This window comes from Diplotaxodon limnothrissa, linkage group LG11 (genome assembly GCF_057381915.1).
Source record: "Diplotaxodon limnothrissa isolate DT_005_m linkage group LG11, D_limnothrissa_male_GT1.1, whole genome shotgun sequence".
Lineage (NCBI taxonomy): Eukaryota > Metazoa > Chordata > Actinopteri > Cichliformes > Cichlidae > Diplotaxodon > Diplotaxodon limnothrissa.
This window is the reverse complement of record NC_140606.1, coordinates 24,593,745-24,620,059: the sequence shown is the minus strand read 5'-3', so window position 1 is coordinate 24,620,059 and position 26,315 is coordinate 24,593,745. Positions and strand designations below refer to the sequence as shown.

Below are 26,315 nucleotides of genomic sequence, written 5' to 3'. Positions count from 1 at the left end.
AACATAAGAATGCAAATAGATGATCCGCTGCTGAACCTCTAAAGGCATTCACTTTATCCACAAATAAGTGATATAAATAATGAACAAAATATTTCATAAACAACCCTCCGTTTATGGCTTACACAAGATCCAAGTGTAAATCTTGATTGTCTCCGCTGGGTGGCAGTAGTGGGATGGGTCTTTGTGTTGGTCACCGTTGGTTATTGCTCGCCTGCCAAAAAGCACCAAAACACTGGCTTCTCACCACAACATGGTCCGCAGGAGTAGCGTCGATGCTTTTAAAACGTGTCGCTGATAGCTGCAAGCAGTTCCCCGAGGTGTACCATCATTTTGTTATTACATAATGAAGAATTACTCTCAAGAATGACTGATTCTTTTAGGGTCTGCAGCAACCAACGATTGCGCATCTGGATTTGGCCGAGCCGCTACCACTAGCTAGCGGACAGGCTAGCAGAGCAGAATGCTGTAGCGCTCTCCTCTGCAGTGAATCCAATTTAGTATCGACTGGATAGCCAGCTGTCAGTTTGCAGCCCTCACTAGTTAGCTCGTGCAGTAACTGACGTTTAAAGGCCTGCCGAAAATGTAAACCACCATGCGAACAAAGAGACGGGAAATGGTAAGTGTTATTTTGTATCCAGACCAACTGATGAGCTCAGATTAACTGTATTCCGTTTGCTACCTTAGCTTAGCTACCCTTTCGTTAGCTTTGTTGTGATAGCCTGCAGAGACCCTTGCTGCTAATTGTCGTAGGTTCATCCTTTGGCTAGTTTTTTGTAAGAAACCCAGATAATAAAAGTTAAACTGTGTTGTGTGCTATTCTAATGTAACACTGCAGATGTGGATTATCGTCGTTTCACCTTGACGTTTGTGTGGTATGATTTCTGGAGTCGTAATGTTTACGAGCTACTTCCCTGTACACGTTAGCAACATCAGCATAAGAATTTTTGCAATAGCTTTTCTTGAGTCTGGCAATTTGTAGTAATCCTTGTAATCTGATCATTAAGCCTGATTGGTTGTTGCTGCAGGGTTAATGGCATTGCAGTTGACATATGACTCATAGCGCTTTAAATTGGACCCTTTCAGTGGCATAAGACTGAACAGCGAGACCTGAGAACAACTAGGGGGACTTTGATGTCCATAAGGCGTTCCCTTGTATCCAGATCGGATCGTTCAGTTGTTATATGTAGTCGATAAACGAACCTTAAGAGATTGGTCTTCATATGTGCTGAAAATGTTCAAGGTTTGTTATTAGGACACCAACACCAACCGATTCCCACCTTGCTCTTTCCCTTTCCATCTTTCAGGCAGTGCCAGTGATGGCCTCCCCCCTCCCTGTCTCCTTCATACTGGTGGTTCTCCTGTTGGCCAAGTCGCCTTTGTGCCAGGCAGGGGACTGCAAGGGCCACAGGCAGGTTTTGAGGGGACCACCTGGCTATGTGACAGATGGAGCAGGAAACTACTCTGTCAATGGGAATTGCGAGTGGCTCATCAAAGGTGGAGAAAATGGTTTTTGTCATTATTTTTTGTTGTTTTCTGTGATTATTCAAAGTGATATTTATCGAATTCTTCATATTTTCCAGCTCCCAACAACAGTCACCGCATTGTCTTGAATTTCACCTTCATGAACACAGAGTGCACTTATGACTACCTTTTTGTGTATGATGGGGACTCCTACCAAAGCCCCCTGCTAGCCAGTCTGAGTGGCCACACGTTGCCCCAGCCCGTTGAAGCAAAGTCTGGCAAGGTAACCAAGAAAAGATACCACAGCTGAAAGGCCAGGATGATTCTTGAAACTTCATTAGCATTGAATTCTAACTTAATTTGTGTTCACTCTTAAACTGTGTTCCAGATGCTGCTTCACCTCTTCAGTGACGCTAATTACAACCTCCTGGGTTTCAATGCAACTTACACCTTCTCTTTGTGCCCTGGAGCGTGTGGCGGTCATGGTCGTTGTGATTCCTCTACATCAAAGTGCCATTGTCATCAGGGTTGGGGTGGGCCCTCATGTACAACCCCTCTGTGCACTCAAGCTTGTTCTGTGAACGGCCAGTGTGACAAGGTAAGAGTAGGGATAGGGACGATTAAATGAACACACATAAAAAATATATACTATAGTCGCACAGTAACGCGTTTCTCAACCTGATTAGGTTATTCATTTGTGTGCCGTGATGAAACTTTTCATATTTGCTTTCATTCATTTTTCAGAAAGGAGAGCGTTGTCTGTGTAAGCCAGGCTTTGTGGGTCAAAACTGCCAGCTTGGTCTCTATAATGACAGCGGTGCAGGGAAGTGGTGGCGTGTGAGTGAAGAAAACCCCTACACACCTCCCAGGACAGGTTCTGCAGGCGTGTACCTCTCCTCCACAGGAGCCATGTACCTGTTTGGCGGTAAGAGCAACACACAGTTAAATTCCACTGATACAATTTTTCTGCTTAGAAAAACATTTTTAACACACAAGACAACGGCAAGGTTTTTGACTTTGATTCTTTGGTATATGTTAATAATCATAACTCAACACAATTTGTTGCTGTGTTACATATTAACCATCAGTGATGTTGATGTCTTTGTTAGAGCTGAATGCCAATGTCTGAGTCATCAGTCTCATATCTCATTATTGGCTTGTTTGAATTATATTTTGCTTATCTTCTTTGCAGGATTTGATCTGAACAGAGCTCTTGGTGACTTGATCAAATACAATTTTACATCCAACCAATGGGAAAGCAGGTCTTATGGTCATTCACCTGTAAGTGAACATACACTCAAACATGTGCTGTTTTTCTTACCTTCTGCTATTGCATTTGCTTTGTCATTCTCTATGCAAACAAGTGTCCAAGTTACTGTCAGCACTTTACAATAAATTGATCCTCAAAATGTCATGTAGGCAAGAAATGTAGTTTCCTTAATCAGGAGAATGGATTCAAAGATATCCATTCCAAGATTTTCTCTCAATGACTTGTCAGGCCCCAACTTATCCTCTGACAACCAGGAACTCAGGAACAACTCTGGAATCAGGATTTCTTTTTAAAATAACTTTAAAAGACAATATTAAAACTATAGAGAAGGATTAAAGCCAAAACCTATTACTATTACTTATAACTTATACTAGTTTAACCATTTACTTATGGCCATTTATTGCAATAGCCTAAATGCAAAATCTTAAAAAACAGAAACATATTACTAGCTAATGCAGGACTATACCAGTCTCACAAAGTTGGTCTCTACAGCTGTTTAATATCATTTGTAAAATTTTAATACAAATCTCAATTTTTTCACTCCAACAACTCAGTTAATGCAGTCCATTATTCACACTTTTTAAACATTTTATTTTATGCTTCTCTCTGGTTACTGTCCAAACGTACGACCTAATCTCAACATGGCACAGCTGTTTAACCAGTTTCTGACAGTTAGCATCTCTTACACTTATTTGAAGTGTGGCTGAAGGGCACATGGTAGCTAGTGCTCTGTGATGCAGTCATCCAGTGGCAAAAGACTGGCAGACATGCAGACATCTGCACAGATCCTTAAGGTCACCATCTAGTGTTAAAATTTCCATCACTTGAATTTAAGTAGATCCTTGCATACTTGTGGATATCAAAACTTTTAACATGCCTTTCTTGCTTTCATTTATTTATTTATTTATTTATGTATTTATTTATTTATTTATTTTTGTTGTTCAGTGCTGATTGACCGTATTTATTTAATGCCACTTTGTGGTGATAGAGTATTACATTCTACTGATTGCTTGTTAAAAACAAGGTAAATCGATAAAGTCAAGAATATTTGCTTATTTTTCTGTAAATAATGTTGTAACTGTTTAAGAATTTATTTTTTAATTTATCGAACCTGTTTATGACAAATGTGCATTTTTAGTTTTTATAGAAATCAGTTTATTGCAGTGTATACTCTGCTCACTCACTTTTTTTTAATATATCCTATTTGTTTGCACATGTAAACATAGTCGATGGGAATTCTAGCATTCTCATTTTTTGGTTTAACATCTCAATCGTATTCCTTTCCTTCGTGCTCTCTTTGGCTCTCCTACTCTGTCAGGTGGCTCGTCATTCCCACACAGCAGTAGAGTATATGGGTAAAATGGTTGTCTTTGGAGGAGAGCTAGCCAACGGCTCCCTGGCCAATGATGTGTGGATGTACCGGCCTCTCAATGATGACTGGCAACAGCTTGGCTTTTCCACTTCACGTGGTGCTCCTAAACTGGCTAATCACGCTGCGGCTATAGTAGACAGTTATCTCTATGTGTTTGGAGGTGGGTTCGCATGTATACTGTCACGTTGCACTTTGTCTTTTTTTATATCAGCATTTTTAATCCACTAAGAAACAAACAAACCCAAATTTGTTTCCCAGGTCGTACTGAGGAGGATATGTTTTCCTCGACTCTGTATCGGTTCGGCCTGCATGGCTCTGGACGGTGGGAGACGGTTCAGCCCACAGGTGGGAAGCCACCTGCCACTGCTGGGCACTCCATGGTCTTCCACGGCCCTTCCAGGACATTACTTGTCTATGGAGGGCACAGGCCTACCACTGCCAGGTGTGTACCTTCTCATACATTAGAAGGTAGAGGTTGAGAGGAGAGTGGGAATCTGTCTTTTATGTATAAGACCACATCACACTCACTTAAACATTGATTTCCTAAGTTTATTAATTATACTATTAGTTTAGTCTATGTTATTTTATCAATCCCTCCTGCTAGTGATGCACTAGCATCACTGACTTTTGCTGACATTTTGTGTAAGCAACACACAATCTGTTCCCTAGACAGGCTCATTGTCATCAATGTCCACTTGAGCTTTTTAAGTCAGTATTGGACCAATATCTCATCATCTCATCCCAACATAATAAGATATATTTTATCCCAAGATTTAATTCTTTTGTGATAACTTGCTACACAAAGTTAGTTAAGTGCTTCAGAAAACTCCAGGAAGTGGGGACTTTTAAAAAACGGCATCTTTATAGACAATAGAAATATACATACTGTATATGTTTCTTAGGTTTAGTGTCAGGGTGAACAAAACAGACGTGTTCCATGTGGATCGACGATTTTGGACATCCTTCCGTTCGCGTTTCGCAGCAACTGGCCCAAGAGAGCGAGCTTTCCATTCAGCCACTGTCATTGGAAACTACATGGTTGTCTACGGTGAGTCCTGAGATAATTAGCAGAGTTTTTTTCATAATCAGTCCAGCCATGTTTATATTTATCTCTGTTTGTTTGTCTTGCAGGAGGAAATGTGCACATTCATTTCCATGAGGAAAAGTGCTATGATGAGGAAATCTTTTTCTACCATCTGGGTTGTCACCAGTGGGTCTCGGCAAAGGAGAAACTCAGTGAGTATGAAAGTGAACAAAACAGCCGACTTCTAGATTGCACCTTACGTGTTTGATTTATTTTTCTAGCACATTATATTTTATTTGGTCTTGAAATGGTTGTGATTAGACAGCCAAATAAAGTCCACTTTGTATATGTAGATGAAATAAGCACTAAATGTCTTTATGCTCCACTGTGAGTATATTTGTACAAACCTAAGGGACAATCAGAAGATTTGGGGCTAAAATCTGTTTGAGATCTGAGCAGGTTGCACAAATGCACAAGTTTATTTTTACTTCTCCTTTTTACTTCAACTTTTTTTTATTTTCACCATCTTCAGTTTTTTCCTGAGTGGGTAGCCTTATGCCAGAACTCTGAAATGCGAAGGCACATGCAGTTTTTTCTTGTTGTTTTACATTTGTTTTTTTATTTAAGGTCCATTTTAAACACCATCCATCTTAGTGATTGTTACCTCTGCATGTGAAGTGGTCACAGAGCTGTCATATTTTTCCAAGGTGGTGATGCTGTGAGGGGGCGTTACTCACATGTTGCTGCAGTGATGGAGGGACGAGTGTTGCTGGTTGCTGGAGGTTACAGTGGCATTGCGCGTGGAGACCTTGTGGCTTACAAAGTTCCCCTTTTTGTCAGTAGCGACCAAGGTGACAGGGTGAGTGAAAGCGCTGTAAACCAATAGTATTTGGAAGACTGTCTGTGGCTGGAAGAATCTCAGTGGTTGAAACTTATGTTGACTAAGAGCATCTAATGGTAATGAAATTGTTGTGTTTATTTGTTTCATCATCAGGATGCTGTTTGTGCTGAGGCAGTAGATGAAAATATGTGCCTGAAGAACCCAGAGTGCAGCTGGTGTGAAGGCCGCTGTCGAGAGTACCAGCCCACTAACCCGGTAACGCTTCTCTCAGACTTTTTGTTAAATTGTAACAATGCCTGTGGTTTTTTTTGGGGGGGGGATCCATTTCTACATTTTCAGAAATCTAATCCTTTCCTTTTCAGACTGTTTGTTTAGGTATAGCTAAAGTGCAAATTCTGTTTTCTGGTCGCAGTGTGGAAGTACTGGTTGCTTGGGCCTTGCTCGCTTCCTGTCTGACTGCCAGTCCTGTCTGGTGTTCAGTGGCACTCCAGCTTCTCTGGCCCGTGCCCCTGGTGAATTTGGCTGGTGTGTTCAGAATGAGTCCTGCCTACCAGTGTCAGGTGAGTCCCAGGGAGGGAGGAATGAGGGCAGACGAAAAGGGTCAAGACTGGAAAATGATGTTGGGAGTTGACATGGGAGGGACGTAATTGACTCGTGTTTGGTGTGTTTCAGAGGTGAAGTACAGTGACTTGGCTATACCCAGCTGAGACTGGACAGGTTCCTCAAACCACAGTTTGACTCGCCTGTCTAGTCACATACTTCTGGTGCAGTGAGGTCATTTTACTCCTTCAGAACACACGTCAAACAAGACTCACCAATTACATTCATTTCAGTACAGTAGTGCACAGTAGAAAGCTGCTGTAATATGAGATTTAAGAGGCCCGATGTGTGGGGGTATTTTAGGGGTTTTTTTGTGCATGTGCTGACCTTTCCCTCTCGGTCTCACAGAGCGAAGTGCGTGCCGTGTGGACCAGATCTCAGGGGCGTACGGCTGGTGGGGGGAGCGTACCCTTTTCCTAACCTCCCTCCACTCCTGTCGCACCGAGAACTATGTCCCGGGACTGCACCTGCTCACCTTCCAGCACCCCCGCAACGACTCCCAGCCTGACCAGGTACGGAGTCCAAATGTTTTGACTTTACCAGTTGAGCCTGTAACTACTTCCCTCTCTGCTTATACTTACTCCTCCTTCCTGCCACCAATATTGCATTCGAGCTTGGATATAATGATTCTATTTTTGTTAGTTTTTCTTTGTGCTTTATGCTTTTTAACCTCGTCATGTCTCTTTTTCTTTTTCTCTGTTTGCTTTGGGTAGAAAGGATATTTTTGTTCAAGTCGTTTGTGAAACTTTGTGGAGCAGTTAGTAGAGAATAGTGCCTCTGTTGATGTGTTTCCACTTCCATCATCCTCCTCACCCCTCACATTAGGTAACCATCCTCCGCAGCGCCACCATCATGCTTGGCCCCACCACAGAAATGGACGTAGCCTTACAGTTTAGGGGGTTTGTCCACCCATTGTGGGGCGGGCCTCCACCTGCACCCCCTCCTACAGAGACGGTCTCCATGTGGGCTCGCATCCAGAGGCTTCACTTTGAGGCTCGAATGGCAACAGGACCCAACTCCAGCCAGATGGTGAGGAGAAGTGCATGTCAGCTGGAATTTCTTTGTCTCTTTCTTTACAGCATAATTCTTTAGAGGATTATTTGTAGTAGATTTGATAATAAATTAAAATAATTTCAATTTCATATGGCCAAACATTGGAACTGTTGGAATGCTTAAGAATTGTCGGCGAAAGCCAATATCCTTGTCCCCAGGGCTCAATATTGTTATGAAACACTATTGTTTTATCCATATTTTCTTCATGTCCATATTTTGTGCATTGTGAACCCATTTGCTGATCAGGAGGTGGTGGGTCACTGGGCAGCTCAGCAGGAAAAGGAGCTGAAGCTCCTGACTCGACCAGATGGGAGTCGACTTTTCTCTAACCTCACTCGGGGAAACCATTACCTTGTTCAGGCGGAGGGCTACCTGAACAACTCGGGCTCAGGACAAACAAGTGAGATGGCCTTGATCTGGAACAGAACGTTGCCTGGAGGAAGTGTGAGTTTAACTTCAACAGCAAAACTAACTTATGCAAAATTCCTTTGTGATTTTTCTTAGATCATGAAACAAAAGCATAGTTTTAATACCCTTTCCTTTATATCTTGTGATATCTCCTTCTAGGAGATCTCCTTCCTATTCTCGGAGCCGTACCGCTCAGGTTCCTGCTCAGGGTACATGTCCTGTCTGGCCTGCCTGTCAGACCAGTCTTGTGGCTGGTGCCCGTCTTTGTCCCGCTGTCTGCTGCGTGACAGCCCAGACCTCGAACCCTGCCCTGAGGGGCTGAACAGTGAAGGGAAGATGGAAGGTCAGCTCCATCTGCTGTTAGCACCCCAGCACTGCACCATGTGTGAAGAATACAGAGACTGCTCTGCTTGTACTCAGGTATAACACAGATGCACATAAAAACTGACATTATCTGTCATTATTCTGACTTGTATACCATAACTGTATTCTTGACTCATGCTGTGCTAACTTTGATTGTAGGACCCTTATTGTGAGTGGCAGATAAACTCCAGCAAGAAAGGCGACTACCAGTGCAGTCGGCGAGGAAGAGTAGATGGATCCATACGTGATCCAAGGGGGTGTCCTAAAGTGTGCAACCAGTGAGTTGAAAAATAATATTCGTTTTACATATTATTTTCGGTCATACAAACATCTCCAGCTCATCTTTTCTACTCTACTTTCACTTTCTTTTACAGGAGAAAGACATGTGGTGAATGCCTTTCCAACTCCAGCCAGTGTGCGTGGTGTGAATCTGCTCAAGCCTGCTTCTATTTTGCTGCCTACCTCACAAAGTACCCCTATGGAGAGTGTAGGGATTGGTATGACAGGTAAGATGAGAACATTGTTAAGATATTTTTGTTTTTTCCTTTTGTTTTATTTATAATCATTATAAATACTATAATAATATAGTCATCATGTCTATAATGCTGTAATGACTATAATCATTTTCTTTTTTACATTTTAAATGTAAAGTCATGCTTAACATAATCAAATGACTCATGAATACCTAAGAGTAAGTAAGTCAGTAAAGTCATCATATTAAATATTTTGTAAGATAAGATAACCGTTATTAGTCCCAGCAGAAAGTGGACAGTGCAAAGTTATATAGCAAAAATTAAAAACCCATAGTCATCAGCATTTAAGCGGTTTCCCTGGTTACGCGCTCTCATCTCTTTATTTGTCCAAAGGTTTCCTTGCCTTTTTCTGGGTGTTAGCAACTGTACAGTTGGACTGACATTACATAATTGGCTCTGACATTTCAAGACTGTTCCAACTGTATTTTTATCCTGTGAAATGATGAAATGTGTTTGACTGCCTCTAAAAATTCAAGTTTTGTTCTTCTGCTCATCCCTAAGACTAGAGCAGGGCGATATGGCCAAAAATATTTATCACGATATATATTTGAAAATATGCGATAACGATATAACTGACGATATAATTGATGCGAGACAAAATACAACTCCACAACATTACTAGCGCAAAAAGACAACCTTCCATTTATTTTCACTTAAACAAGAAGCTGGTTTTTATGTACATTAAAGCTTTATAAAAATTTAACAGTGCAAATGCAAATTCCTTGCTGAAAGTTTAACCAAAAGGCATTTCCAGTAGAAATGGGCTGACATATCCTGAGCATAACCATGTATAATATCCACTGAAGTTAAAAAGAGGTGCTTTGCAACATTAAACTGCAGTGTGCAGTACGTATTTTTCGGACCATAAGGTGCACAGGATTATAAGGCACATTAAGCGAAACAAAGCAGTCAGGAAATCAAACTTTATTAAACTCATTCTTCTTGCTTCCTCCACTTCTGTACCATTGATTCATTAATGTTGAATTCTCTGGCAGCTGCTCTATTCCCATGTTGTTGCAGTATATTAATGGCTAACCTCGTATTGTGGATGGATTATCTCAGTTGTTCTCCTGACTGAAGTTTGGTCCGTTTACAGCATCCTGCCATGCGATTGCATTTGTCTCTAACCATGAGGAACCTTCACGTTAACTTTTATAAGTGGAAAAGTGTTAGTGTTCGTCCTCCAGCTTCACTGTTTATGTTATGCTAACATAGCTGTGTCGCTAGCGATCACGTAGCACATCATTATATACCAGCTAGCCCAACTTCAGTAACCCTACAAACGTCACTGCTGTTTAGTTTCCTGTCTTCATTTATGTTGGAAGTGATAGCAGAGCTGTACGTTTGATTTTTTTCAGAAATCTCTCAGTCAGAACATGCAATATCATGCTTAGGTAACTAGCGAAACTAGCGAGCTAAATTCCGCTAGCTTCCTGCTAACTTCTAACTCCGTTAAATGTAATAACTTTTGTTTTCATGGATGCCTGGAAGTTAAACTTCATAGTTACACCTGGTAAAGCAGCAATGCTGATCGTTTTATTAAAGATGAAAGAATTTAGACAGTTTTTAACTCTCAGTGATGCTGCAGTGTTCGTTTGACCTGAAGAGGGGGGTTTAGGACCCAGATTACTGCCAGATTTAAGAGCATCTTAGTCCGACAAATACGACAATAACGACAGCCGCTTGCATGTTATGCAAAAAAATGTGCTTTGTCGTGTATCTGAGGGACAAACACCAAAGCAGTTCCACATCACTGAAGTTGCACCATTTTTACAAGCCAATTCTGGTTCATCTGTTTCACTCAACAATCGGCCATGTGCGTATGAAAACAAAGAAACTGCGCATTCGCGTTTTACTCATTCTATCGCGATATTTCATTTTCCTATCGTTGCCTAACATTATACCGGTATTGCTGTGAACGGTATAATATGGCCCAGCCCTACCTAAGACTACTGCTGGCCAGGGCTCCTGCTTGTACCTGTTTTATTTATAATTTACTTCTTACTATGTCTAATGGAAAATAAGTTCATATTGCTTTTTCTGAGCCTTATTATTATGATTTGTAGTACTACTAGTAGTAGTAGTAGTATTTCCCTTGCATGGCCAGGTCAACACAGACTAACAACTCCACTTCAATTTAAATTGCAACTTTCACCTCATAATCAGCTGTGAGTGTAATTTCTGCTAATAGCAGCAAGCACCCTTTCATTTGGTCACTGTATTCATCCATCCATCCATCCATCTTCATCCGCTTTATCCGAGGCTGGGTCGCGGGGGCAGCAGCCTAAGCAAAGAGGCCCAGACCTCCCTCTCCCCAGCTACCTCCTCCAGCTTATCCGAGGGAACACCAAGGCTTTCCCAGGCCAGCCGAGAGATATCTCTCCAGCGTGTCCTGGGTCTGCCCCGGGGCCTCCTCCCGGTGGGACATGCCCGGAACACCTCACGCAGGAGGCGCCCAGGAGGTATCCTTGTCAGATGCCTGAACCACCTCAGCTGGCTCCTTTCGATGTGGAGCAGCAGCGGCTCTACTCTGAGCCCCTCCCGGATGGCCGAACTTCTCACCCTATCTCTAAGGGAGAGGCCAGCCACCCTTCGGAGGAAGCTCATTTCTGCCGCTTGTATCCGCAATCTCGTTCTTTCGGTCACTACCCACAGCTCATGGCCATAGGGTAGGGACGTAGATCGACCGGTAAATTGAGAGCTTCGCTTTTACACTCAGCTCCCTCTTCACCACGACGGACCAGTGCAGCGTCCGCATCACTGCAGCCGCAGCCCCAATCTGTCTGTCGATCTCCGGTTCCCTTCTCCCATCACTCGCGAACAAGACCCCGAGATATTTGAACTCATCCACTTGGGGCAGGAACTCATCCCCGACCCGGAGTGGGCACTCCACCCTTTTCCGGCTGAGAACCATGGCCTCAGATTTGGAGGTGCTGATCCTCATTCCCGCTGCTTCACACTCGGCTGCGAACCGTTCCAGTGCGAGCTGGAGGCCCTCACCCGATGAAGTCAACAGAACCACATCATCCGCAAAAAGCAGAGATGAGATTCTGAGGCCACCGAAGTGAAAGCCCTCCGCCACTTGGCTGCGCCTAGAAATCCTGTCCATAAAAATTATGAACAGAACCGGTGACAAAGGGCAGCCCCGGCAGAGCCCATCACCCACCGGGAACGAGTCCGACTTATTGCCGGCAATGCAAACCAAGCTCTTGCAACAGTTGTATAGGGATCGAATGGCCCTTAGCAATGGGCCACACACCCCATACTCCCGCAACACCTCCCACAGGACACCCAGGGGGACACGGTCGAATGCCTTCTCCAAGTCCACAAAACGCATGTAGACTGGTTTGGCAAACTCCCATGCACCCTCAAGTATCCTTGAGAGGATAAAGAGCTGGTCCTGTGTTCCGCGACCAGGACGAAAACCGCATTGTTCCTCCTGTATCCGAGGTTCGACTAGCGGACGAACTCTCCTTTCCAGCACCCTGGCATAGACTTTCCCAGGGAGGCTGAGGAGTGTGATCTCCCTGTAGTTGGAACACACCCTCCGGTCTCCCTTCTTAAAGATGGGGACCACCACCCCGGTCTGCCAGTCCAGGGGTACGGCCCTGATCTCCACGCAACATTGTAGAGGCGTGTCAACCAGGACAGCCCTACAACGTCCAGAGCCTTCAGGAACTCGGGGAGGACCTCATCAACACCAGGGGCTCTGCCACCAAGGAGTTGTTTAACTGCCTCACTGACCTCGCCCCTGGAAATTGGCAGGTCATTCCCCTCATCCCCAGACTCTGCTTCCTCCTCGGAAGACGTGTCAGTGGGATTAAAGAGGTCCTCGAAGTATTCCTTCCACCGCCTGACAATTTTCTCAGTCGACATCAGCAGCGCTCCGCCAGCACTATACACAGTGCAGGTAGAGCACCGCTTTCCCCTCCTGAGACGCCTGACAGTTTGCCAGAATCTCTTCGAGGCAGTCCGAAAGTCTTTTTCCATGGCCTCTCCGAGCTCCTCCCACACCCGAGTTTTTGCTTCAGCCACTGCCCGAGCCACATTCCGCTTGGCTTGTCGATAGCTGTCGGCTGCCTCCGGAGTCCCACAGGCTAACCAAGCCCGATAGGACTCCTTCTTCAGCCTGGTGGCTCCCTTCACCTCTGGTGTCCACCATTTGGTTCGGGGATTACCACCACGGCAGGCACCAACCACCTTGCGGCCGCAGCTCAGTGCAGCAGTTTCAGCAATGGAGACGCTGAACATGGTCCATTCGGACTCAATGTCCCCAGTCTCCCTCGGAATGCTGTTGAAGCTCTGCCGGAGGTGTGCGTTGAAGATCTCGCGGACTGGGGCCTCTGCTAGACGTTCCCAGCACACCCTCACTACGCGTTTAGGTGCACCGGGTCTGTCCAGCATCCTCCCCCGCCACATGATCCAACTCACCACCAGGTGGTGATCAGTTGACAGCTCAGCCCCTCTCTTTACCCGAGTGTCCAAAACATATGGTCGCAGGTCTGGTGATACGATTACAACGGCCTACGGCCTAGAGCGTCCTGGTGCCACGTGCACTTATGGACACTCTTATGTTCGAACAAGGTGTTCGTTATGGCCAAACTGTGATTTGCACAGAAGTCCAATAACAAAACACCGCTCAGGTTCAGATCAGGGAGGCCGTTCCTCCCAATCACACCCCTCCAGGTCTCGCTGTCGTTACCCACGTGAGCATTGAAGTCTCCCAGCAGGACAACAGAGACTCCAGGTGGAGCACCTTCCAGCACCCCGCCGTGTCTCACCAGGGGCAACTCCAGACTGAGACAGAGTCCAGCCCATCTCCAGGAGACTGGTTCCAGAGCCCAAGAGGTGAGCCCGACTATATCTAGCCGGTACCTCTCAACCTCACGCACTAACTCAGGCTCCTTCCCCACCAGAGAGGTGACATTCCATGTCCCTATTACCAGTCTTGGTAGCCGGGGATCAGTCCGCCAGGGCCTCCGCTCCTGGCCGCCATCCGGCACACAATGCACCCGACCCCTATGGCGCCTGCGGGAGGATGGGCCCATGTCTCCTCTTCGGGCTGTGCCCGGCCGGGCCCCATGGACTAAGGCCCAGACGCTCGCCCTCGGGCACCCTCCCCGGGCCTGGCTCCAGGGCGGGGCCCCGGTAACCCTATCCCGGGCAGGGTAAACTGTTCCCTCGATGTTCTCTTCATAAGGGTCTTCTGAATCGCTCTTTGTCTGGTCCCTCACCCACAACCAATTTGCCATGGGAGACCCTACCAGGGGGCAAAAGCCCCCAGTCAACATAGCCCCTGGGATCCCTGGGACACACAAACCCCTCCACCACCTGAAGAGAGAATTTTTTTTCTTAACTTTCCAAATGCTTTCACATGCAGTAATATACTCGCATTAGATGAGCAAAAACACAAGAAACAACACATTTAGATTTTGCCAGACAGTTAAATTGACCCTTTAATGGCAATCAATAATAAAATATTATTTTTTTGCTTGTCAGTGTTCACTCAGTTCCCCAGTGTAAGCAGTGTTCAGCTTTAAACACATGTACAGAGTGCCTGAAGACTTTTCAGTGTGGCTGGTGTGGTGACTACAATAATCCCACAATTGGAAAGTAAGTACAGCAAACCCATAACAACACAAAAAAGTATACAGATTCCCAGAACTGCATATAAGGCAAATGCAATCTTTATAGTATCAGGTTGCTGATAAGTTAACACTCATTGTGATTTCTGTGTGTATTTCGTATTTTCTGCCCTTCTTTTCAGATGCTTGAGGGGAGACTGGGCAGGAATGGATGATCCATCAGTGTATAACTGTAGTGTGGCTGTGGCTGAAGCTCGGGCTGCAAAGTGAGATATCTCTCATCATGTTTCTTGTACATATATCCTGAACAAACTGATAGCCAGATGTGTGTGTAGTATATCAGTCCAAGTTTACATTTGTCTTTCTTGCTTCTCTAGCCCTGAACCCCAAACTTCAGCCCCACCTCGCCCCTTAGAAATGGAGATGGAGTTGGAGCATTTGAGTGATGAAGAGCAAGATGCAATCTGGGCCTATCCCACATGTCCTGATGTAGAGGAATGCAGGCTGGGCCTCCACAACTGTCACCCCTCTGCTACCTGCATCAACACTCCCACTTCATATGAGTGCCATTGTGAGAGAGGATTCACAGGGGATGGCACACTGCACTGCAACCAAACGTAAGTGCATTAAAATACAGTAATCCACGAATTCCTTCTTTAAATCTCTTAATAAAATCTTTTTATTCGTCTTGCTCATTGAGTTATCTTCCTTCGTCCCACAGCTGTTACAATGAGTGTCGTGAGGGCCAGTGTAGCGGCAGCCCACGGTTTGAGTGTGAATGCGCCCTGGGCTGGACATCTGATCCCGCTACTCTGGTTCTGAGTGGCGTAGAATGTGATGTTGACTGTGGCTGCAACTTCCACTCCACCTGTATTACTGCTCCAGGGATCTGTGATGAATGCCAAGGTCAGATTTTGATAAAGGGATTATAGTGATTTGATTTCAGTCACTATTCATAAAACTGAAACTGTGGGAGGCATTTTGGTGTTTGAGAGATAAAGGCTGTCGTGTTGTTTATTGGTTAACATTCACTTGCTTCACTTTCAGACTGGACTACAGGGCCTCACTGTGAGCACTGCCGTCCAGGTAGCTTTGGCTCAGCCCTGGCTGGTGGCAGCGGCTGTGTTCCCTGTGAGTGTAACGGACACGGCGACTCTCTCCAGGGATACTGTCACAACCAGACAGGCCAGTGTTACTGCACCCACAACACTCAGGGACCACACTGCGAGTCCTGTCTGCCTGGCTACTATGGAGATCCCAGGTAAAGATCTTCACTATTTTGCTGAGTAGGAATAATTTCCTTGAATGATTTTCAGTGTATTCTGTGATCGTGACTTGTCTATGCTATCCTGTACCATCTAGGAACAATGGAACATGTTACCGCCAGTGCCAGGGCCGCTCTGTCCTGCTGTCCTCCACTTCCTCCACCACCATTCCCCTGTCCTCTTCTTTGGGGTGGCGGAGTGGCACAGAGGGGAAAGGTGGACTTTCTCATTGCCTGTGGGTCCTCTCTGTGACTGAAAACTTGGCACCCTGTCTGCCCAGACAGTTTTGTCCCCCAGTAGCTCTCACACTACACCCAGACTCTCATACCCATTGTAAAGTGAGTTCAAATAAACACAAATTACTTAACAGCTCACTGTACCTGAAACTGTGTTCATGACATTCACGATGCTTTATTTTTCAGAGTTCGTATGTCTATGTGTTCGATGGCCTGCCTCGTTTTCTGGGTAACGGAGTCGTACATTCTGATCACAATCTAATTGGAGCATTTTGTGGCACCACGAGGACTCAGCCTATCACAGTGGAGGCCACTTCAGGTTTATCTTTAACTCATTGATTAATAAATACACAGTTTAGACTACAAAACCAGTTTACATATACACAATCACTCAGCATCGTATAATCGTCTCTTCTACCTCCAGGTGTGATCTCAGTCTACTTTGAAGCCAACGTCACTTCAGACAGACCTCAAGGCTTCAATGCATCTTTCTGGGTACGACGGTGTCAGCAGAGCTCTGATGAGGATGAAGATGGATCTGTATGTCCAGGTGGAGCCCAGTGCCAGGGTGGGCTCTGCCAGTGCCCTCAGGGATATGGGGGACCACATTGTGACCGGCTAGTGTGCCCACAGGATTGTGGAATAGCAGAAGGAAGAGGAACTTGTAATATAGTAAGAGCTGTGAACTTTTTTTTTTAAGTTTGCTTTTCTTAAATTTCCAAGTGTCTCTTTTTTCAAAAGTAAAACTTAATTAAATATACTGTGACATTTTTATTTTTATTTTATTTGTAACGCTCATAAAAACATATTTCTAGTTGTGTACTTGATAATTTTCGTGTTTTTGTTTTTTTTGTTAACTTTCTTTTGTTTGTTTGGTTGGTTGGTTTTTGAGGGTTTTTTTGTTTAGGAAGTCAGTTTTAAAAAAATTATAAAATAAAACACAGAACATTAACCAGCATAACTCTGTTTGTCTTAGTCTCTGGGAGTGTGCGTGTGCTCAGAGAGCTGGGTTGGGTCAGACTGCTCTATTCCTCGAGACTTCAACAGCTTGGTGTGGGAAACCTTACTGGACACACAGATGACTGTGGTAAGGACCAAAGAAAAACAAACGAGAACAATACTGAAGTGTGCATGGCTGACACAACGCAGCACACACAAATAAACATTGTGCTTTCCCCCCAACAGAACCAGGCCCACAGGTTCCTCCACAGGATGGGACACTCTCTGGTGTCTGGACCACAGGGCAACCTCTGGATGTATGGAGGGCTTTCTCTGACAGAAGGAATTCTGGGAAATGTCTATAGGTAAGAAAGTGCAACAACAGTCTATAAATGCTTAGACAAAGAGCTTGTAAGAATCAATTTTCAGTAGTATTCATGTTTCAGGTTGGGGCACATGTGACTCAGGAGCTAAAGTAGGTTGTCTATTGGAAGGTGAGAGGTTTGATACCTGGCTACTCTAGTCTTCATGTCAAAGTATAGTATCTTTGGGTAAAATACTGAAGCCCAAGTTGCACTTGATGAATCTATCAGAGTGAGTGTGTATGAATGCTAGGTTATATGCACTCAAATGCATGTGTGTTTGAATGGGTGAATGGGTATGGTAGTAGAAATGCATTTGGAGTGCTCAGAGTAGAAAAATGCCATTTCAGGCAACAAGCCCATCCATTTGTGAAAACTACTGAAAACCTTCTGTCTTATTACTGTGAAAGTGTCATGTGTTTAACTCCTTGAAGGAGTTTGTTCATATTTGGGACAAACCTTTGTTCAACTTGTAACTCCGAATAAGTTACATTTTGATTTTGGTTTTATGGAATTGGTAACACGAATGTTGAATCTTGAAATGCATTGCTTTCTTTGCAGCAGCATCTTAAACATTTTGAAATATAATCTTCAACATTTTAATCTATCACAATCACCTTTATTGGCATAATAATAATAATATTCTGAGACTGTAGCATAGGAACAATAAAACTTACATAACCCTTTTGCACATAGCTTGGCGTAGGCATCCAGCAACAAGTTGGTTAGGTAATCTCACAGTCACGTAGTGCAGTGTTTCCTCTGTATGTGTGTAATAATTCCTTCTGGTTGGTTTAGATATTCTGTGTTGGAACGTCGTTGGACACAAATGTTGACAAGCTCTGTGGAAGAAGGGTCGATGCCAAACCCTCGCTACCATCACGCCTCTGCAATACTGAGTCATGAGTCTGGCTCTGGAGCCAATCATAACTTTATGTTGGTAGTAGGCGGGGTCACACAAGATGGCGTTTCCATGGATACCTGGACTCTCAATCTCAGCAGTTTAGTCTGGAGAGAGCACAAGGTTGGTATCTGACTTGATATGGAAATAAAGAATATGTGAAAAATCTTTTTTTTTCTTTAACGAATTAATTTTGTTCTGCTGACAGAGCACAGTGCTTCCTCCAGTGGCAGGTCACACTTTAACTGTACGGCGAGACTGCTCTGTGCTGTTGATTGGCGGTTACTCTCCTGAAAATGGTTTCAATCACCATTTACTTGAGTTCAACCCTCAGTCTGGAAACTGGACCATTGCCCCCCACACTGGCACACCACCTACAGGTTTTTGAAGCCTTTCATAATGTCAATAACTCACTGATGCACCGCTTATTGTTATAACAATACAGAATCACATTGTGAAAATGCTTTTTAAAAAGAAACAAATATAGCTCTAAACACTCTTTTCATTGCACATAAACCTATTTTACTTGCTTTGTTCTTGAATCAGGTTTGTATGGCCACACGGCAGTCTACCATGAACAGACTGATGCCATCTATGTCTTTGGAGGCTACCGCTTTCACGTGGAAAGTGTAGAGCCATCTGCTGAGCTCTACAGCCTGTATTACCCCAACCTCACCTGGTCTTTGCTGGCCACCTCTCAGGGTATTAAGGTAAGAAGTTGGAAAATCCAAGCAGTTGACATCCATCCATCCACTTTAGAAAGATAACTTCTGGATTCCTGCTGTGTCATCTCTCTCCTGTGTAGCCCCTGTCCCGTTTCTTCCATGCTGCTGCACTGATTAAAGACACTATGGTGATTGTGGGCGGCAGGACAGAAGCAGAAGACTACAGTAACTCTGTCTCTCTGTACCAGATCAACTGTAACACCTGGATACAACCAGGTAACTATACATTTCTAGCTGCAGGTTAATTTGTAAATCATAAAACATCATAGGCTAATCTCTTCTCGTGTTTTTGTTTTAGTGTCAGCTGTTGGAGATCCAGTTAATGGTTCGGTGTCCCTTGCTATGACGAGCTGGGGCGGTCGTCTCTTCCTGTCAGGAGGCTTCAATGGCGTCACCCTTGGCAGACTCCTAACCCTGTCTGTGCCCTCTGACCCCTGCGCCCTTCTTCCCACGCCAGAGGCTTGCAACACCACCACAGGCAGCTGCATATGGTGTAGAGGGAGCTGTGCTTCTTCTGACACTGCTGAGAGGTAACACGTTGTTTGACAGCAACTCTGAGCTTGAAGTTATGTGCAGCTATGAAATAAAATGCATATGACATTCACTTCTGTTCCTTGTTCTCCATCAGAATGGGATGCTTCACTGGACAGTCTCCCTGTTCTCCAACCCCTCGTGAGCCAGACCAATGTCGCAGACTCAAGACATGCAGTGAATGCCTTGCACGACACCCTAAAACATTTTCCAGTCAATCCCAGGTAACATGTAATGCCCCTTCTCAAACACAGTTAATCACTCAAAGAGAGACCGTTACTGTGAACTAAAGTCTGTTCTTAATAAATTCCCAGCCTGTTTTACAGTGTAAGTGGTGCACAAATTGTCCAGAGGGGGCTTGTATCAGCAGCTCTCTCAGCTGCACAGCTGTACATGACTGTCGAATCAACCAGAGAGAGATCTTCCTGTCCAGCAACTGCACTGAGACTAGCTGTGAGGCTTCTGACTGCCCCAAGTGTACAGCTTCTGGAAAATGCATGTGGACTCGCCAGTTCAAACGCACAGGTACCTAGGTTCAGATGATGTGTTGGTGTTACAGAAAATGAATTTTATGATTAATAAATATTTTCCAATAAGAAATGTCGACCCCCTTCTCTTCTTTTTTTCCCTTCTCCAGGCGAAACGAGGCGCATCTTGAGTGTGAATCCCACTTATGACTGGACATGTTTCAGCTACGCTCTGCTCAACGTCTCACCCATGCAGGTGGAGTCATCCCCTCCTCTGCCGTGCCCTCCGCCATGCCACAGTCTCCATAACTGCAGCCTTTGTCTGAGCTCCAATGGCTCTGATGGGGGCTGGCAGCACTGTGTGTGGAGCATGGCCCTGCAGCGGGTAAGATTGTCATCATCATATGATCATGTCACAATATCACAGCTATAGCAATGCAATTAAAGAATAACTTAAAAAAGAGCTACTTCAACAACCTCTAACAAAGCTCAATATGCAAGAAAATAGTTCCAACTGAAGGTGGAAACGACCAGTTGAAGCCAAAAAACCCACTAACAAGTGCAAACAGGATGTGAAGGGGGCAATATTAGCGATTGGTGTTGTGCTGTCAATGTGTGAAAGACCCGCTCTACCCAGTGTCACCGTAGCACTCGCTAATTTCACTCGCAGGTTGTACATGACAGAAAGACCAAACAGTGGATGTAGTTGTCTTTTATTTGGCTAAAGATATGATGCAATACAGATTGTGGTGAAAGGGGCTTTGACCAGCTGGTTAAGACTTTACTCAAGAAATGATATCCCAGGTAGAAAACATTTTTCAGTTTCTCATGTAACAAAGTAGTGGTTTACATGTTCTCCTAACAAGTAGCAGATCTCTATCCCAATTCTGGGTGGATAGTTTTATGGTTGCATCAGGAAGCGTGTCTAATGTAAAAAATCTACCAGATCAAACATGATGAGCCACTGTGGCGACTCCTTGTAAGTGAGGGAGCAGTTGAAATTAGCTCTGATAATGCATTATTTAACAGTAGCTAAGCTAAATTTTTGTGCTTAGGTTTTACTTTACTCTCACTGGATGTGGTGCTGTGTCACTACTATTGTACTATGTTGCTGCTACCTCTGGCACCTTGTTTTAGTAGATTGCTAAGGTTAGCATCAGTGATAGTAGCTCATTGGAAGGAAGGATAGAAAATGCAGTTCATTTACTTACACTTATAAATGTTGCTGTGCGCAACCATCATTAAAATGTTCCTATATTTTTTATGTTGTAGTGTTATCATTAAAACATATGTTTTCTGAAAATATTGTGACATAACTTTGAGGCCGTATCACCCACCCCTGATTGGAATGTTGGACTTTAAGTTAATTTATTTTCTTTTTAATTTAACTGAGCAAATCTCTTTCCCCTTCCTGTAGTGCATGAGCCGATCTTTTCTGCCCCTCCGGTGTGAGGCAGGCCAGTGCGGTCGACTGCTTTCTAGGGGAGACTCCTGCTCTCCCCAGTGCTCCCAGCTCACTCAGTGCTCCCAGTGCATTGCTAGGCCTCAGTGTGGTTGGTGTTCTTCTCGCGGGGGCAATGGAGCTGGACGCTGCCTACAGGGAGGACTTGATGGTGAGAACAATGTTAAATTTATGGTTTTGAAGAAGCTGAGCATCTTGGCATGTTATGAGTGGATTGTTTTGTTATTTATCAGCATACCTCTGTGTCTTTCTCTCTCCCCCCCCCTCCACAGGTGTGAGTGAGGGTGTCTGCCCTTTGACAAACAGCAGCTGGTCTTTTCTCCATTGTCCAGAGGAGGATGAATGCGCCAACGGTCATCACAACTGTAACAGCACTCAGGACTGCCACGATCTGCCACAAGGATACCACTGCACCTGCAAACAGGGTTACATACTTAGCAGGTAATATAAGAGGATAGTTTGAACTTTATTGTGTAGTGACTGAAGAAGTTCACTGAAATCTCCGCTTTTTGCGTCCTTCTGTGCAGTATTTCTGGTCAGTGTGAGCCAGTGTGTGCACAAGGCTGTGTGAATGGGACATGCACATCCCCTGGAGTTTGCCAGTGTCACTTTGGCTTTGTAGGGGATAACTGCTCCTCTCAGTGCAGCTGCAACAAACACAGCAACTGTGCTGGTGTTAACAAACCAGATGTTTGTTTGGAGTGTCACAATAACACCATGGTAAGTGCTTATAATAATCTACATTCACGTGCCTTAAACGTTTTTTTTTTTTTTTTTTCATATTCAGTAATCCACTTTGTTTCCTCTATGCCCCAAATCTAGGGTAAACATTGTGAGAAGTGTAAGCCTCTGTTTGTGGGCTCTGCCAAGGGGGGTGGCACTTGCCATCCATGTCGGGAATTTTGCAAGGGAAACAGCGCTGTGTGTCTATCCCGGGATGAACTTAAGAAGGCACAGGAAACTCTACAATTATATCCTCTTGACCCTAACAGCGTAAGTAACTGAAATCCGTGAGGGTTTGTGTATGTGAATATATTTATATTAAAAAAACAAACACAAACCACTTTAGTTTTAAAGTTCTGTCACTTTTTGTCCTCCTATTAGATTCAGTCCTGGGTGTCTGAGGGTCCAACAGAGGAGAATGCTGTATGTGTAAATTGTCAGAACAACAGCGTAGGGGATCGGTGTGAGAGCTGCCTTAGTGGCTACTTCCTGCTGCAGGGGAAGTGTGAGAAGTGAGTAAAATCTGCTGCTGAGCTGTCACTGGAGTGTTATTATATAAAGTTATTATATAAAGTTTTAATGTGTGATTTTGATTACTCAGTACCTGGTCTGTCAGTTATAATCAGCAGATGTGTCTTTTACTATTAAGAGAAATGCTTATACATGCACAGTTGTAGTGAATGTTAATTTCTCCTCTTCATCACAGGTGTCAGTGTAATGGCCACGCAGACACATGCAATGAACACGATGGCACAGGCTGCCCCTGCCAAAACAACACAGAGACCTCCTCCTGCCTCAGCAGCCCCCAGAGTGATCGCAAAGATTGCTACAGACAACAGGTATGTGCATGCTGGAGTTCACAGTTTCCACTTTTTACAGTTTTGACTTGTTGAAATCCACATTTTTCTTTTTTTTTTTTTGTCAGTGAATGAAACATGCTTAAATTCTGTGTTTTACTCTTTCATTTAGTGTGCAAAGTGCAAGGATTCTTTCAATGGTACACCAGTGAATGGGCGTCAGTGCTACCGTCAGTTTAATGTGGACACAGAGTGCTGCTTTGACCCCACATCGCAGACCAACTGCTTTCATGATCCCACCATTCGCAACCTGCCCAAGGGGCGCACTGTATTCTTTGCTGCCCAGCCAAAGTTCACCAATGTGGACATTCGGGTCACCATTGATGTCACTTTTGGTGAGGTGGAGGTGTACGTGTCCAACTCTCATGACACCTTCATTGTGGACGTAGATCGATACACAGGGATTCACACCATCAAGATCGAGGAGGAATCTGTAGTTCCAGGGAAAACTGCCGGGACAGAAAAGGATTCACCTCCATCCCCTATAAAGGTGTTTGCCAACACCTCATCCAACTTTGCAGGTTCTGTGCTTTCCCAAAGCCTGCAAGCAAAACCTCCAGGAGCGGAAAGGGAAATTAGAGAGGAACGTGCTGAAGGACTCATCACCTATATCACCGTGTGGAAACCCCAGACGGTGCTGATTGTCCGTGGTGTTCGAGATCGTGTGGTGATCACCTTCCCCCATGAGGTGCACTCCTTGAAATCTAGTCGCTTTTACATCGCTCTGAGAGGTGTTGGAACTGAAGAGAGACAAGGAGAGTCCCAGGGCCTGCTGTTTCTGCGACAGGACCAAGCCCACATTGACCTTTTTGTCTTCTTCTCTGTCTTCTTCTCCTGCTTTTTCCTCTTCCTGTCTGTCTGCGTCCTCCTGTGGAAGGTTAAGCAGTTCCTGGACTTCCGTCGGGAGCAGCGTCGCCACATTCAGGAGATGACAAAGATGGCATCAAGGCCTTTTGCTAAGCTCACTATATACCTTGAGCCGGAGGAGCCTCAGCTCATCTACTTGCCTTCATCTGGTGGAGGGGTAGGGGGCAGCACTGTGTCGCTTGCTCATGCCCGCACAAGCAAGTTAAGTGGAGTGGTGGTTGGCCAGAGGGGCAGAGCAGGACCTGTCTCCTATAAACATGACCCATCCTCCGGACCCACAGCCCATCACCACCATCACCTCACCTTGGGTGGAGGAGGCAACAGCGGCCAGCATTTACCACTGCACTACTTGAACACCCATCATTATGCCAGTACCACAGCTGGCAACCCAGCCTCACATCATCACCACCCATCCACATACAGCGCTTACCAGCACTTTTGCCGTCCTGACCCTTTCCTCTCTCAGCTTATGGGCTTTTCCTATTCCTCCTTCAAGGTGGGGCCCATTACCCTGGAGCCCACAGATGATGGTATGGCTGGAGTGGCTACAGTCCTCTTCCAGCTGCCGGGGGGTGTCTTGGCTCCGAACCGCGCCTGTCTGGGCTCCGCACTGGTTACTTTGCGACAGAACCTGCAGGAATACTGTGGCCACGGCAATGGAGGCGGGCATCCAGGAGCGGGTGCAGGCCGCAAGGGGCTGCTGGGGCATCAGCACCTGACCACTATGGCTATGTAGAGAAACAAGTAACATTTTTATGAGAGATAGAATAAGTCTTTAAAGGGTTTGGTATATAATAAATTAATTTTGAAAGAAACAGCCACAAGGCAATGACAATATCCAGAAGTAAGAGCAACTTGAGCATTTTGAAGAGATGTACATATACTGTATAATGAATTTAAAGTGTCTTTTATTCTATTATGTGTTGCTATACTGTATTTCAGTGCTTCACATGACCAAGCCAGCTGTCTCTAGAATACACTACAACTGCTATACGTATCAGCAAAATGCGTCACATCGTGTCTGTGATCACTAAAGAGGTATGAGTGCACTCGACAGATTATGCGACTGAAGACTGAAGCTGGACTCTTGTTAAAATTATTCTCATTGACCAACAGAGGTGTAAAACCATGTGCTTGCTTTGAACCAACATGTGCTTTATACCCCCCTCCCCCAAAAAGTGACAATCAGAATTGCCATTGAGAACAAAAGACTTGATTTCGGCATAATGTGCAACATTTTGATTGTCAGCGCAGGAAAAAAGTCTGAGTTACTTGTGAGATGGTTTTTATATCATAGTCGATATGAATGATTTATTAATTGTAGCTAAGTATATGGCAGGCTTCTAAGCTACACGTTTATGTTAAACAGACTCAGTATGTTTCCGCATATGCATTCACCTGCTCTGTTACGTTATACATCTTTTTGCTCGTCTGCCTTCACTTCTTGCCTTGTCTGTGTGTCAGATGGCTTACACTGAATACTTGTGTTAATGGAAATGTGTTTGGTGCAGCTCCTGGAAGATGTTAAAGTGACATTTAGAGTTTTCTTTCATGAGTTGTTTTGAATTGAGAAGTTGTGAAGGATAATGTTTTCAGTATCGTTTTTGCACTCACGACACTACACTAACTTAACAGAACTCGTCCATTAAAATGAAGAAATTGTCCTTTTTTATGATTATTTTTTGTTCACATTAAATGTGTGTCGGTGTTGAGATGGTTCATTAAGCTGCCTTTTTTATGGCAGCTTGCCTTCTTAGGTGATTGTATGCACCAATCAAACTATGGTCTGACTAAAAATAAATAAATACAGTATGAACAGTTACATTTCATTAACAGTGGAAAGTGTTACATTAGAAAGTTCTCCTGGTGAGAGGTTTGTAAAGGTTTTGCAGCATTATTTTAATTGAATAACATGTTCACTGGTTTGTGTTAACGGGAGTATTTTGATTTACTTTTTTGCACTGCACAGAGCCATGGGGCTTTAAAATTCATGTGAAACACAAGAGCGGGGTGTCATCCATGCTCGGATGGCAAACATTGTTGTGGACGAACTCAGAATGGTGCTACTGGCGTTTTGTTTTTCTTTTCTTTTTTTTCCATTTTTTTTGGGTAGTTCAGCAAAATAAAGCTCATATGAATACTGTCACTATTTATAGCAGCCATGCCCAAATGAGCATTAAAATTGTTGTGTCTTGTATCTCTGTAATTTTTTTTAACATGCTTTATTTTTGTACATAACTTTTATTGTGTTTGTATTTTCGTTTTCAAAGAAGGGAACAGTGTTGTACAGAGGATTGTGTGAGGAGTCTGTCTTGAGTCAGCTGAAATAAAGTCTGTGGAACCTGATTATGCGCTTTTTTTTCTGTTACAAGTAAAAATACTTTAATATTTAAAAGCTGTAAAATTCTGGTGTTTGTGGCTCAGACATTAATCTTGTCACGTTGACCACAAGAAACCTAGCAATGGCTTA

General features: G+C 44.3%; 1 protein-coding gene across 1 annotated transcript; it reads left to right on the top strand.

The window, feature by feature from the left end:
- The first annotated feature begins 208 nt into the window (after positions 1–208).
- On the top strand, positions 209–26,181 carry megf8 (multiple EGF-like-domains 8). The gene is made up of 44 exons (XM_085366422.1): positions 209–616; positions 1,305–1,494; positions 1,581–1,744; positions 1,850–2,059; positions 2,206–2,386; positions 2,654–2,742; positions 4,050–4,263; positions 4,362–4,545; positions 5,006–5,151; positions 5,235–5,339; positions 5,835–5,986; positions 6,122–6,223; positions 6,381–6,528; positions 6,917–7,080; positions 7,394–7,597; positions 7,868–8,065; positions 8,189–8,449; positions 8,552–8,670; positions 8,767–8,898; positions 14,425–14,538; positions 14,693–14,776; positions 14,888–15,127; positions 15,232–15,416; positions 15,558–15,771; positions 15,873–16,113; positions 16,198–16,330; positions 16,436–16,683; positions 16,988–17,098; positions 17,197–17,315; positions 18,111–18,336; positions 18,422–18,593; positions 18,760–18,923; positions 19,019–19,154; positions 19,237–19,468; positions 19,567–19,693; positions 19,784–19,994; positions 20,107–20,321; positions 21,354–21,549; positions 21,671–21,839; positions 21,926–22,118; positions 22,221–22,391; positions 22,503–22,633; positions 22,828–22,960; positions 23,091–26,181. Exons 1-44 carry the CDS (start codon positions 593–595, stop codon positions 24,579–24,581), a joined length of 8,643 nt encoding a protein of 2,880 aa, XP_085222548.1. The 5' UTR covers positions 209–592; the 3' UTR covers positions 24,582–26,181.
- Positions 26,182–26,315: the final 134 nt, after the last annotated feature.